Source organism: Schistosoma mansoni, chromosome W (assembly GCF_000237925.1).
Source record: "Schistosoma mansoni strain Puerto Rico chromosome W, complete genome".
Lineage (NCBI taxonomy): Eukaryota > Metazoa > Platyhelminthes > Trematoda > Strigeidida > Schistosomatidae > Schistosoma > Schistosoma mansoni.
The window spans coordinates 48,916,521-48,932,808 of NC_031502.1; the positions used below are offsets into that span (position 1 = coordinate 48,916,521).

At 32.0% G+C, this 16,288-nt stretch overlaps 1 protein-coding gene across 1 annotated transcript in view; it reads right to left on the minus strand.

Annotated features, from left to right (window-relative positions):
• Positions 1 to 2,159: 2,159 nt before the first annotated feature.
• The window catches only part of Smp_161140 (putative voltage-gated potassium channel), a gene marked incomplete at its 3' end in the record, with an annotated part of 45,726 nt that continues 31,597 nt past the window's right edge, over positions 2,160 to 16,288 (minus strand). The window contains exons 11-15 of the mRNA XM_018789984.1: positions 12,824 to 12,943; positions 10,079 to 10,220; positions 8,595 to 8,936; positions 3,731 to 3,827; positions 2,160 to 2,238 (exon numbers count right to left, since the gene is read on the minus strand). Coding sequence (XP_018655373.1) covers positions 2,160 to 2,238; positions 3,731 to 3,827; positions 8,595 to 8,936; positions 10,079 to 10,220; positions 12,824 to 12,943 — 780 coding nt within the window. The remainder of the gene's footprint in view (positions 2,239 to 3,730; positions 3,828 to 8,594; positions 8,937 to 10,078; positions 10,221 to 12,823; positions 12,944 to 16,288) is intronic.

A 16,288-nucleotide genomic window follows, 5' to 3' on the forward strand; every position in this document is an offset into this window, starting at 1 on the left:
AGTAGGACTTCCCTGTCAGAGGCTATATACGCGTGACCATGTGAGAGCATTTCGAGAGGGAGAGTAGACTATCCCCACTCTCGGCCGTATCAGGGCATTTGGGGACCTAACAGTTAGAGATAAAAGCTGGTTACTATCACTGTAGTCGTCGTCAAATTAGGAGGATATAGGACCAAATGTAGTTGGAGTTTTTTTGTGGCGCATAAGATGACGACATCATGTTGATTTCTATTATCTATATATATTCAGTTATTTGCTTGTAATATGTTCAACGATGACAAATGAATACAATACCACATAAACTATTTGAAAATCCTATGGTTGGACTACATATTAATGATATGCAATAATGTGATGACGTGCATCAGGTTAAAAGAAAATCTACACTTATTACAGAAATCATCATTATAAGCTGTAAAATTATTCTATCAAAATATGAATTATCTCCAATAAATTAATGCTTTTAAGTATTCTCGATTGAGAACTTCGTATTTGACAAGTCGAGAATCGACTTGAAATAGAAATTAAGAGCATTAGTTTACTCAGCCTCATTTCATCTCTTCTATATTTACTTCTGTCATAATAGCTATATCGAGATCATCTACACAGGACGCACATAGTCAACCAAGATTGATCACATTCCTATCAAAATATCAACAACGAGAGAATCCAAACCAAATTAAACTGTAAATATATATTTTGTGCTTTTAGGGACTCATTTAATGCAATACATTTAAAAACTTAAACAGAGGGTACAGAGTATTCGGTCAATGGATTTCACTGTGCAATAAGATCCATGATGTCAGAGTGAGTAGTTTATCTTTTACGAACTGTCTTGACCGATTTCGGGGGAAGTGCCATTTTCAGGTGAATAATACGTCACTTTGGTTTTGCAGATGTATAGAAAGCATTATTTACTATAAGTCTAGTTATTGATACAGTGAGCCAATCAGAAATCGGCGAAATCATAAATGCATATAATTGGCCAAGGGATGAGACATTTACAGTCGTTTCGTGAATTGCTCGAGTCCAAACAAACTTTCTTGCTCTTACTATTTGATCTTGAGTAGCCGGTTTTGTGTATAAGAAGAAAGAGTATCAGTTCTAAAAAACTACACTTCACAAAAATTATCTTGAAAATGTCCATAACCAAAAGAAGTATATACATGTTACAGGTAATGAAATACTATATTGTATAGAAAGATTAAGTGTACATTATACTATTTGATTAAAATGTTTTCACAGCTGTAATTACATTCCATTTTATAAAAAAAACAACTACCATTTTTTGTCATGTAAATAAGTAAAGATAGGTAGGCAATAAATTGAGACTAATATAAATGCAATATAAGTTAATTGGAGATAATAAGACAGATTACTACTGTAATCCTTGTATTATTTGAAAAAGAAATCTCCATTAAACAATACAAATTAGTATTATGTGGTTAATAGGAAAAGATAAACCAGAACACAAAGGAAACAAATAAAAATGTGACTGACAAATATATATATGTAAATCCCTCCAAGTGAGTACACTTTTACATTAATTCAGTGTACGTATACACCTTGTTTAATACAGACATATTATAGAGGAGAGGTAAACAATATCAATGAGGAATAATACTGACATATGTATAGATAATTTGTTTGTTTTTCAAAGGAAACATTTTCATCTGCTCTGTTCTATTGGAGATTAGAAAAAAGTCAACTTATTGTAGATAATAAAAAACAATCAAACAAGACAAAATTATATACAATAGTAGGTGTTAATAATTATACAATTGGTGTAAATATATATGTATGATAGTCATGAGTAGTCAGTCAGCTAGCTACAACGTAGGACCAGGCATATTTATGCATCGGTCCAAGTTGCCATACCTCATTAGCACGATAGGCAAGCCCGACCACCACGTCAAGGTAGGGTAGTCATGAGTAACAATGAAAGGAATAAAATAAAGGTTTGTTTTTATCCTGGACAATATTTATGGCGGTTTTTTTAATTATTAAACTGTACATTACTACTAATATGAATGAAACATTATACACAATATAAAATGTTGATCCCAAGAAAATTTATTTGCACAATATTATTATAATATAGAAATAATGATAAGGAAAAAACATTTCTGTATGAAGAATCATTTGAATGATTATTATGTTCAAGATGAATAAATATCAATTAATTGAGATATTTGATTAAGTTCAGTGTTCAATTTCTTTTCTAACGATAACAGATTGCTATATAGATCAAAAATAGGAAGAGAATATATGAAGTAATATAATCACAATATCGATAACGAAATCTTATCTCCTAATTTGACTATGATTGATAGAAGAGTTAATCCTTCGTTTGATGAATTGATAATTTTTATATAGTTGAGATCATGAGTCAATTGAAGCTAGACCACCATTGACTCATGATCTCAACTATATACTATATAAAATCTCCACAAAACTCCTTGTGATAATGATCATATGTTCACTAGTGATTTCCTCCATGAGGTATTTCCTGGAGTTCTAGTGAGAAGCAGTAACCAGTGGATTTCAACCAGGTCTGTTGGGAGATATGATACTGGTGAATGGTTGCTCAATTTCGTGGATTGGTTGAAGTTAGACATTAACACCGTTGGATGCCGGCTCAGTGGTCTATCGGTGAAGTGCTCTGGCGCGAGACTGGTAGGTCCTGGGTTCGAATCCCACGAGTGCGGGATCGTGGATGCGCACTGCTGAGGAGTTCCATAATAGGACGAAACGGCCTTCCAGTGCTTCCAGGTTTTTGATGGTGGTCTAGCTTCAATTGACTCATGATCTCAACTATATAAAAAATTACTAAAATCTCGACAGAACCCCTTCTGAGAATTGATAATTACAAATACAGATAAGACTGGTTTATTTTTGGATAAGTCTAAGTGAAATCTTATGTTCGACATATTTTCCATTAAATGTTTATATCATAACTATGTAAAGAGAATAATTTTACTATTTGGTTGTAAGCAAGCTACCTTCTTCGAGTCAGCGATGTATGATATCTGTCTATCTAGTTGATCAACTTCGTTTACACATAATTGTTCAGATTCGGTCGTAAAATGTAGGAAGTCCCATCATATGTGCTTGTGACTATTGAATGAGAAGTATAGAAAAGTATTGCGCTCAAGATACGGATGGAAGAATGAATGTATTCACACTACCCTGACTGCTTTTGAGACCTTAGGTATCCAACTATCAATTACAATGATCGCACGGACCGTAATTACGGGGCATGGATATACTGTTATGGCCCAGCTTAACAGTCAATAAATTAATAAACTGTTACCATTTGTTGATTTGCTCGCCATTAGCTTCCCTAAATTAAACTTATACCAGCTACGAAAATGCGTTGTGGTAAGTAGTGAGTAAATGTGAATAACATGTATCTCAACCAACTTCATCGACAATAGTTTACAATCATGCCAACCGATTTACTGTCTCTGTTTGGCACTTTACTCAAGCTATTTCTCAGTGTGTCCTACCTATAGTTCTAATCTCTTGATCATGATAGTAAATAAACGTTCTTCTGTTATCAGAATGTGTTTTATAACTGCTGAATTTTTAAGCGCAAATAACTGTTAGTGAAGGTGAATGGTTCCAGATAAAGGACAAGTAACTATGTGATCACAAAAACCATTAAATGATACAAAGAAAGAACTTTAAGAAAAATAATATGCTCAAATATTTAGATAGGATAACTTACTTTTCCATTGAACCAAGACGTGTTAACAAATTTACAATGATATCGGATGAACTAATTCTACCCAAACTTTGATTTTCAACAGGATTTGATCCTTCATCTAGAGTTGAAAAAGTCAATATTAGACATACGTTTTCTATGGAACTTAGAAAATCAGTTTTATATTTCGTATTTTATGAATATAAAATGTGAGAATCAAATAAAAGTATTATAATAAATTTACTGAACTGGAAAACAATCTCTTGTGTTTTTCACTACCTACTGCCTATTACCAATACTTATGAGATACAAAAGAAAAACAGTACTTTGAGTTACTTATGTAGTTTTATTTTTCTACTTGACCGGATGTAATATATATTTTATCGAATCTTCTCCCACAGTGTATCTGAAAGCAGTTTTCAACATGCATTACCAAAGGATATTCTTATCTAGGTTATGACACGCAGTAAATTCAAGATAAACAGTCTTGTAGTTTTCATATAATATTATCTCTAAAATCTAAACGAATCTGCTTTAGAGCCATTGATATGATTCAAAATCGATTACAATGTAAACGAATGTGTTTATTCTTTATATTAGATCTCAAGTATCTTATCGTTTAATACCTATTTTAGCTTTTCTATTCAATTCGAAATCTCTTTTTTCTCTTGTTTACATGTCCTGACAAAAGCACTTGACTTCCAAGGACTATATTGAAGCTTCGAATTCAAAATTTTAGTTTAAACAACCAGGTAGTAAGATAATCAGTAGTTAAAAAGATTTCATTCCAATCATTGAATATATTTAATGATCGTACTGTCTTATGATTGACAAATACATGATTACATCTGCTTTTTATCATCAACATTTTGGTTTAGTGTTTCTCTTACCAACCAGATTGGTTTAAAAATGATTGTAGGACAGAAATACTGAATCAACTAGGGCTAAACAAAATATATCATTGTTAGAAAACATCTGATATTCAAATATGAACAAACTATTTGACACCGATTTGGAGTAAAGAATGTTGCTGTAATAACCAGTGGGAAGCTGCATGCTTTAAATTCTCTTAAGCTATATGATTCGAGTAACTGAAATAAAATCAAAGCTGTTAATTGCTCTAGTTTGAGGAAAAACGCATGTTTTCGCTCGATGTTAGTTCTCTGTTCAATAGTGTACCGTTAACGGAAACTATATGCTACATATATGAATATATTCCAACAATATATGTGTAGGCTTCCCGAATAACCACTTGAAAGAGTTATTGTTACGTTGCACCTTTAATGTCCAGTTCAGTTTCAACAGTTACATATGAATGTATGCGACTAATGTTCATCAGTAAGAATTCTGATTTTTGTATTCTTAAAGGACAAGCTTTCTCGTCTAGTTGCGTCTATGTGCATTTGCCAGTTTACCTGCTCTTGTACAGCAAGGTACATAGGCCATAACCAGTGCTCACTTCCGGCTCGGATACGAAATGTACCAGTGTGGTCCTACAGGGGTAAGAGGAAAGCAGTAAATTCTGTTCTTGAGCATTTAATCAACTATAATTAGTTCACCGATCCAAAGACTGTTTATATAATTGATCCAAATCTACCAAGATTACTCGGTATTTTAATTCTTAAAATAGCAGAAGCTCTTTCCATCTATGAAACGTAGCCAGAACTTTATGTACAAACGAACTACCTTTTACCGTTTTCATTTTATGATCATTAAATGTTATTTTATTACTATTATTGTTATTATCTTATTTTGCATTTGAAGATATCCTTTTGTCTTAAATTATTTTTCATATCCCCATGATTTTATTTATAACTGTTTCTCATATCATCTCACTTCATTTAACCCCTCTTATACCTCAAATTGATCGATTTTAGTTATCGAACTCTATACCTCAAATTATTGTGACGAAAACGTTCTAATTATCTTACTTTATTCATATAAAAGAAACCCCTTGTTGAATTGTTAGTTTTTGCACGGCTTTTATTATTTACACTATGTAATCTATTATCATAATCTTCCTTTTACAATATCTGCTTATTGATTGTTTATATGTCCTTTAGAAACTCATACTTAAGATTTCATATACGCACGATTGTACAACTTGATAACAAAGTTGTTAAAAAGAATTCTCTTCGCTGAACCTCATTTTTCTTATGTTTAAATGGGGGTTATATATTGATAACTTAATTAGCATAGAATAAAATATACGCGGCGAGTTACGTAATTTCTTCGAAATTTAAAAGAACATTCATAGAAAATTAATAAACTATGTAGTATGCAATTCATGAAATTAATCATGGAATAGATAAATAATAATAATAATGACAACAGTTACTGGGCAAAAAGTACAATTCCTATTAATAAATTGCTTGCTCGCTACAATAATATAAGTATTGATTTTCTTTATAGTTACATTTATGGTCAATGTTAATTTGATCTTGATTCATTAGCTGCTCTTTTATGTTAGAAATGACCTTAGAAATTATTTGATCACTATAGGTGGTAGTCTCATACTCATGAACTTAAAATGGTTCCATGTATATAATAATAATTATTATTATTATCATTATTATTGTTATTATTATTGAAAATAGGAGCAGATTAATGAAAAGTTAATATAATCGAATATTATATAATTAAGTATGTGGATAACTATATTATTTATAAATATATGTATATTAAATATATTATTATATATTAAATAAACCCCGCATGCGTGATAGTGGATGAGCACAGCTGAGGAGTCCTATACTAGAACGAAGTGACCGTCTAATGCTTGCAGGTTTTCCATGGTGGTTTAACATTGAACGGTTTATAATCTCAGTTAGAAACCCAACAATCTCCACAATTCTATGCTAGAAATAAGTATTATTAGCATTTATTATTATTGTATAATAATCAACCTTATTGTATTACCAAAGACAGTTCTGTATTAATGCTTTTTTGACGTAAGGTTATTTGATTATACTCAGCTATGATGGTAACGTGAACAATGTGAAGACATTTCATAGAATAAAGTGCGAGTTTTCAAGGAATCTTATCGATTGAATGTTGAAAATCTAGGTTTGCATTGAATAAATCCTTATAAAAATTATCTTTATAATTGTAATAATAATTTGCTGAATTAATGAACTATTCCGTTAAGAACTTAAAGTCTTATTGAAACTGTAAACCTAGAACTCAGTTACACATTAAATGGCATTCATGATATATATTCTTATTCAACTATCACATGTCAGCCCCCAAATGCCCTGGTACGGCCGAGAGTGGCGAGAGTCTGCTCTCCCTCTCCAAATGCTCTCACATGGTCACGCGTATATAGCCTCTACCAAGGAAGTCCTACTCACTGCCTTCTCGTGGCATTACTGTTGTTCACGAAATTGAGAGGACGAAAACCGAATGTCCGGCGCTTTAACTGGGTTGGTGTACACGGACAGTTCACCTAGGGGAGTTGGAAAACCCTGATTCCAAACCAATGGTGCACATGGGTTCCAGTATCCTGAGGTAACAAATGGAGTATGAATCTGTTGTTGGTCACCGGCTACCATGCGACTGCATCTCTTTACGATGCTCCACTGTCTTGTGGATCAGACCTTTATGTCAAAGGCTCCGGGTGTGGCTCCATAAGAAAACCACCTGTTTCAGTTTGGGCACTTGGGTAGTATCACAGCCCTCACACAAATCAAATGAGATTTGTGTGATGCGTGTGTATCTGGTGCTTCCTTGTACCAATATTTATGTGTTTAAATAAATAAATAAATAACAAATTAACTATATTTGGAAATTTGAATGACTTATTTCACTACTATTTATTGTTTTTGTAATACCTTGAAAAGTATTTACGTTTTATGTGAACTGCTGAAGAGCCGTAAACTGGGACAAATAAATTCTCCAGTTTAATTGTCAATTCATAATAAAAATTATTTTGAAAATTTTATCAACTGTAAAGTTGATGATGACTTATATTTTATTTTGATCATAATTTATCAGATTAGTGAAATTGTTATATCGTAGCTCAGATTAAATTATGAGTACGATGTGGTCTGTTTGGTTTGTATATAAACCAGGTATGTTTGACGCAAATGATTCGTATGGTGGAAGCTAATATTGATGTTCTGGGCTCAACAGGCAGCGCTAGGCAGGAGAAAGGACCAATAAGGACGCTAGGCTGCTCATACCGGTCAATACGTCATTGGTTCGGCACAGTACTAAGATTGTATAAATCTTATTCTGATTGGCGAGTAAATCACGTGATATTTAACAGGCCAAAGGTCACAACAAAAATATTTCATTTAAATAGACTGGAAGTTGCTAAGATGATAAAAATCGACAGTTAGAAAGGAATCCGTAAACTACTACCAACCTAAAAAAAACTGATTATGTATTTGACAATATCATTCTTTACTACAAAATAAAGTATACGATGCATACACTTCTAAATGATCTAATCGTTAACTGGAGATTTTTAGACAATTCGGTAATAAAACACTTACTGATAAGTTTTACAGTGTAATACAATCATCGTAGTATTAATTAAATTTAACACAAACAGTTTCAATTGTTTCGTATTTTCGTATTTATAGAATGCTTTTTACAATATTATTTTAAATTGGTCAATGTACACATGTTTAACTAGACATCATTTTAGTGTGACCTTATAAAATATTTATATGTAACACTCAAATTTTCAGATCTTTGATCACTACTACATAAGTCGTTATTTGACAGTAGATTGCATCAGAGGCTAGCAACAGCATCATATTGGATAATCAAAGTGAATCAGTTACCAAAATGTCATTAGAACTGAAACCAACTTCACAAAAAACAGTATAGTTATTAACGAAGAAAAATAATCAGAAATACGAGAATGAAAAAAACAACTTACAAGGCTTGGAATTATTAATTAAGGAATGAGTCGGGTGAGTTATCGCAGATGATGGCTGTGAAGTATCAGCTGAATCTTCTACTATTGATTGTTTATCATGAATAGGATAGGACATTATTTTATTTCTTGGCGATAAATCAACTATATTTAGTTCATTATTATTATCATTAGTAAATGAAAATACATTAGGATCACATGTATACATATTATTGTACGGATTAATTTGTTCAAATGATTTAGTTGATGAGATATTTGGATTAATTAACGATTTTTTCCGAACAATTGGTGATTGATCATTTGAGTAACAATCAATAAAAGGCATACGATGTATATTACGAATATCTACAAAGAAAATATCAGGTTAATAAATAAGCAGCCAGAATTAATCATTATTTAATGAAAATTCCTAAATAAAGTAAGTTTAACTGATATAACCATTTTTAGTACAAAGGATTCGTCGAGACTGTATAATTTTCCAAGTGCGAATCACGAGTTCAATCTTTGTCGGATATAAGACAGCAGTCAATGGATAAGAGTTGTGCAATATCGTATATTATCAGTAAGCTATTATCTGATTCCTATTTGTTTGTTTAAACAAAAGTAGTGATTGATCAATCAAAACATTACCATGTTCATTCTAATGTTAATCTTGTCAATAAACACGGGACTATCAATTAGTTGCTTAGTTGATTTTGCAAAGATTTCAAAAATTTCAACTATTCATCATTACATGGAACTTAGTTTAGTTCAGTCAAATAAACGATATAATGTGTTAAGCTCACTTAATATTATTTGTTTGAATCTCCCCATTGATATTTAGGACTGCAACTGGTCAGTCTCTTATTGGCATATGTGCATACTGTGCGTATTGTCTCGATATAGCCTATTTCACAAGCATTGTAAGCAAAGATGGATAGTGTCTAGCAGTGGGATCCAGGACGCGCGTTTCGTTCTATTCGGGACTCGTCAGCTGGATGTACCTGCATCTCAGAGTTGATGTTCCCTCTAGGACTCGAACCCAGTACCTTTCGCTTCAAACGCCATTGCGTGATCCACTCAGCTACTGAGTCCTAATGTGTTATTGTTTGTTATCATTTGATTTACATGGTTATTATGACTACTAGAAGCATTACCATTACAGTGTTTATTTGCAATATACTATTTCTCTCGGTAGTTAACCTTTCAGATGTGTTTTATATTACGAATGTACAATTTGCAGATAAATCATTATGTTGAAAAAAATTTCTATTTACTGAATTCATCATTTCTACTATTCAGAGAAATAGAAAAGAAAAAAATCGAATTTACGTATATGTTGAAATATTCCATGGATTTTTCCGAGAAACTCTTAAAAAAATTAAATTGCTTCATGGTTTAAGACGTTCTTCACTTTGTGAAAAAAACTCAGATATTAAATTCTCATTAGTATCTAACATCAAGGTGAAATTCTTGAATATCTAGTGGTGGTGGATTTTTAACACAACCTGTAGCTGGCGCACTTTTACGCGCAGCTTTAGTGGCCAGTTGCTTCCTTGGAGCCTTACCTCCTGTACTCTTGCGAGCAATCTGCTTCGTGCGTGCCATGACTGTGAAATCAACCAAGTTAAAAATGAGCAAATTATCAGTCTATGATATTGGATAAGAATTGAGTTTCTCGGCTTTTTTTATGTATTCTTCTTTGTCCATATGAACAAAGAATTGACTTTTATTGACTAAGGTACAAAATATGTATTATTTAACATATCGAAGACTTGCAGTTGAAGTGAATGCTTTAATGACGTCTTATCAGTCGATTTAATGTATAAGTTGTTCTGTAGTCAAGTAGAGGTTACAACCTCCCCCTTCAGGATGTATTACTAAATTGTTTTAAACTAGAGATAGTAGTTTTTTTCAAAATCGTTTTCTTTTTGTTATCAATGATCATTTAACTAATGTCGAATTTTTGTGATACAAATCACCTTTAAAAAACGGCTCTTCTAAAGATAATTAACAGGTGAATGTATATCATAAAAATAATTCAAATGTGTTGAAGCGCTTAAATCCCGGCAACATTAAAATGTAATGGAATAAATAAGAACTTTTATCAAAAAAGAGGGGCTATTAAACGTATTTCTAGTTCTAGTTCATATATTTCCTTATAACTTTAACTCTTGTTATTTCATTTATGCTATCGTTGTATTATACACTTATGTTTGAAAGTTAACAGCCTCATTATTAAAATATCTTAAATATCATTATGATGATGAAAATATGTATTTAAATACTTTGATTCATTTAATAGATAGACTGTTTATCTGTTTAGATATAAGATAGTTTATGTTGGTTGGTCTCGGTTGTTAATTATCTCAGTTTATGAGGAAGGATAGAAACCTGCTAATATCCAGTTGATGTAATTGATAGGTACAATGGCATTGTCTGTCATTGTAAGGGTTATCAAGGAAGTAAATCAACTTTGCACAGGCTCTCTACTCGAAGATCACTGGTCGAGTCAGAGGTTAAGGAAAATTTTTAACAGGATTGATCATATCGAGTCAAGTTCTTTAGGGTTTTCCACTTTCCCAATTTATATTTGAGTTTCTCATAGATATTATCATAGAGATGCTGCTTTCGTCGTTTGAGTTTTTAGGAACTGATCACCTACCAAAAAATTACTTGTTGACTTAAGATAAGCAGGTGATATAGTTCTATTTAGTGAAAATGTTAATAAAATGAAGTTCTTTCACCACTTTGAGTTACAATGCAGTGGAATTTCACATGCGATTCCTTCCGTCTTGATGCAAAATATTTTTTTCAAAACTGGTCTGCGTCAATACTGCAACTAATGACATCGATTGAAATGGTTGAGTATGTCGATCACTTATCTTGGAAGTCTCATCTGCCCTGTTGCGTTGTTGTCTGACGACAAATCGCCACGAATTAAGAGAACTCACTTAGCCTTTGCATGATTACACCACGTGCGGTTTAGGCGAGGTGTTTTTCTCCCAAGCAAAGGACAAGTTTACTGGGTAGCCGTACGCTCTGTTTTAATTTCTTTCTGTGAAATATGGGCCTTTAGAAACAGATATCCGTAGGTTAATAGCATTTGGTCACAGATGCCTTCGAAGAATTCCTCGCGTATGTTGAGACTGCTGAGTGAGTAACTTTGAATTTAGATTCGGCGTATCAGGTTAAGAAATAATTGGTTGATAAGGTGGTAAATGTTTATCAATTGAGATGGTTGGGACATGCATTACATATTTCATCGACCACAGTCTACCTCAACACGACAAACTGATTGATGTAGGGATAGAGATTGAACGAAAGCTAAGGGTGGCTAAATTAGGACGTGGGATAACTGTTTGAAGCCACCGCATATTGATTAAGGGCATGTTCGTAGACGCAGACTGCTTAGTTGCAGTTCAGGTGATAATCGTAACTAATGCTTAGAGATATTGGATAAAATGTCTCAAAATCGGCCTCAATGGTCCAAACGCATTCACTCTACGTTTTCCTTCAGACCCAAAGTTTTAAAATTATCTTATTTCTTTTCCCGGCAATTCATCCTTTCTTCTTGAATTATATTCCTAATCATTCCTACTATTATTTACAATCCCTATTTCTACTACTCTTCATTTTTTGTTGAAAATCTTATCTCGATATCGTATAGAAACTTGAACCAAAGCACATATGTTCCAGGTTTTAGGTTGAGAATGACTGACTTCCAGCAACCGTTTTGCGTTGATTCAGTGAAAAATTTATTTTATTCTCACTATTTCACTTTTATATGATATTCATTGACTAGTCATCAAATAATAGCAAAATCTATCTATAAATGAGTGGTTAATAAGTTGCCGTTCATTTTTAGTAGGTGAATTGAATCTTCGTCTGCCAACAGTTTTTACCTTCTTCCCTGAGTCATTCGCGACCCAGTTTCCTGATGCATGTACCAGTTTTCGCAGTTACATAACATTTCATCCTAAGATTTGTAATATGAATTAAGAAGTATTGAAATACAATTCTCTGACTTCATTTCCTCACTTGTTTATGCAACTATGTAGTTTTCATGATTGTCAAAAAATTATTTCTTATCATCGAAAAATTTCATACAATGAATGAGAAGTTAACATGTTCAAGGCAAAATTCTAAACAGTTCATTTTATTGATTATATATATATATAATTACCATTTATTTCATGAAGTTGAAAGCATTCGTCGAAATCTTCTTCATAATCAGAATTGTCATTACTTACGCCACCATTATCATCAGCATTGGTTTGATGTGATATGCCAATATTTTCAGGTGAGGAATATTTAGTGAGTTTATCTGATGGTTGGATTAATTCCGGATTAAGAAGGCACGGATCAGAATACTAGTAAAAACAAATATATCATATTTATATGTATACACAGGCAAACTAATGATATACATATATATAGTTTTGCCGTTGAGTGACTAATATTTGTTATATAATATACGAACTGCAAAATATTATTACCTAACTAAGCAGATTTATAGGTATTTATACCAAAGTTGGACTTGATAGTTTCAAACAAACTGAGTATTGGGTATAGAGTTGATAGTAAATGTATTTACAACAAAACATCAATATCTAAAAGAATTTATTTGTGGTGAAGTTTGAAGTATTCAACATTCATCGTGAAACTAGAATTGTTTACGTCGCAACTGGGCTGAGGTTAAGCGCAACATTTAAATGTTCACTAAATGTACACTACCCAGTATTTTTGGTCATTTATCAATTTATTTAGTTGATTAGTGTCGGATGTGGAAGTGTGATTTCCTTGAAGCATTTCATTTCTAGATCTAGGTTTTTTCGTATTTGTGGTTTTCTTTCGATATGTTGGGTTGAGCTATAGTTACGGATAACTCTAGCTTTCGGATTACGAATACAGCTGTCAATCAATAAAGCTACAGTGAATACATCTCAAGAGGATTTCGATTTCATTTTTGATTAGCAAGCAATGCACTTGTGTGTTTTGGGTATGATTGAGATAATATGGTTTTATTTTACTTCCTTTCACAATTTCTAATTCATTTCAAACTAAATCGACTTCTGGTACTTATTGAAGGGGAAGCTAACTATTTAATGTTTAAAATGTTAACGATATCTCTTTTGTAAGTTGGTAGCTTGAGATACGTTTAACTGTATACATCATAGAAGAACAATCTATATTCATCTTTGAATCAGGAGCTTTACAAGTACAAGCCAGGTATTTTTCTTTCTTCAACTATTCGTTTAATACAAAATGGATAATTTTTTTTAAAAAAAAAATAATACTTTAAATGTTGTCTTGTAACTCTGCAAGGACATTTGTTGACAAGAATGTGTTGTTAACAAATAAACTAACCGTTAAAATGTTCTTTTAATGTCAATATTTTAAGAGTAAACATTTTATTTCCTAACAGTCATTATTGAACAATCAGTCGGGAATAAAAATGACAAATAATAGTGCTCAGTATATAATTAAATAATAAAGAAATTTTGTAGTTGTATGATACAATGGTTGTTTTCATCTACAATTATTGAAAACAGCAGTATGTTAAACTTATTTCACGGATGTAGACATGTGTCAATATTAATGTCGTATTTTAATTAACTTGTAGTATTTAGTTCTATGTCAAGCTCACATGTGTTATTTTAGCTTCAGAACAGACCAGCTTATTTATTCTTCTTGAGTAACATTTTGACCTTAACGATTATTCGCTTATAACCATGGCTGCTTTTATATGAGCGCATGTGTGTATTGCTTACTTAATTCATTATGTGTCTGTAGTTTTTATCTGGTTATAAATATTGAGTCACATTTTATCAAAACAAGTTGGTTTACTCGCCCTCTACGCTTCGCTTTGCTTTCCCGCTTTTCATCTTTGATGTCTGTCTGGATAAATGAGTGCTTGAAGTAAACTCATGGGATGTAACCCATATTTAACACCATATTACCGCTGTCACTCAAACGAGGTTAGCCTGAGTAATATACGGAGTTAAATGGAAGATTTGTGCTCATAGCATATTCAAACATTGGTCTACATCGGAGTCAGATCAACTGGTCACAAAAACCTTAGTCATCTTTATACTGTTAAAGAAATCACAGGATGTAAAACCTTTATATTGATAGATTAATATGTAATTAGGACTATTTCACGTTTAGAAAGTGACAATTACAATAATTATGAATTAAGGAGAAAAGAAAGCTTATACGAGTTGGTAGAAGTTTTAAAAGTTAAATCTACTTTTATTTTCTGTCTGTTTAAAACACAATTAATACATTCGAATGGTGAATCATTTAGTGTAAATGAAATTCATGGATAGACAAAGAGTAAATTTTTTCATAATTTAATTCTGAAGTGTTTAATCGCTAAATCCAGAAAGCGTTTTTTGATCGAGTTAGATGTGAAATTAGTCTTCGTAGCACGAGTCGAATTGCTCACTCTCAAATAAATGTATGAATATAAACTGAGGGCATGAACCTATACCTCGTCAAGATTTATGTTATGGGTTCACTGTAAAAATGTCTTGCTTTTATTTACAATTTCAAGTTACTTATTATTTTCCGTGTTGAGAAAATAGGAACTATTTATCTCATATTTTTTGGAATTTTCAACACCAATGCACCAAGGTATATACACTAAACAGATGAACATGAAAATAAATTCGACTGAATGAGAAGTGAACTTAAGAAAAAGTAAAACTTATATGAGTAACTACCTATAAAAGATAAAGTCTTATTAAGAACAGCTATTTACATTTAATCGTACGCCTACTTATACATAAGTGAAAAATTTATAGCACACTAAGCTATACGTTGGTTAGTACATGTTTAAATTTACCAAACCCTCTATTTAGCTTATTCAATAGACAGTGTCATCTATAACATTAACAATTTACTTGTCACTACACTATTTTCCTCATACTTCTATGGTCATGTATGCTTGATCACATGTTACAGCCTATACAAATACTCCTACTATAGGGTTAAATGTTGGTTACCTAAGTCGCTCAATGACTCATAAGCTTGCCTACATATTTGTGTTTCCTAAATCCTTTTCCATTCATAAGCATTTGCATTGTTGTTCGTATTCGCTCCATCTGTTTGGTGACTTTATGATCTGTTCTGTACAATAATAAACTGTAGTTTTGTCTTCTGAAATTTTTACATTAGTAATTATCTAATAACGTATTTTCAGGACAAGTTAAATACGAAATAGAAATTACCTAAAATAAAACTCCACCACACATTAAAAATGAACAAAATTTATTATTTACATAAATACATCCCAACAAGTAAGAGTATGTATATCATTGGAAAAATATTAGAATTTATAAAAGCCCATGAATTTCAGGTCAATATCTGTAATCGATAAACATTTTGACTATTTTTTTGTTTTTAGTCGGATACAATAAACGTTAAACAATCATATGTTAAGAGGTCAATCAAGTAAAAAAATTCATTGAGAATGCAAAGAAACATCAGGACAACAATACTTATAAAGATAATATCGATAGTAAACAAAATTATCACGCTGGAACTAATTCCATTCTTGTAGTAAAATTTTTTTTAAAAACCTCACTTCTATCAGAAGTAGGGGTTGATGATGTTATAGAAAAACCCAGGACCTCCCAGTCTCTCGCCAGAGCACTTAACCGATAGACCACTGAGCCGGCTATCATCCAACGGTGTTAATGTCTAACTTCAAC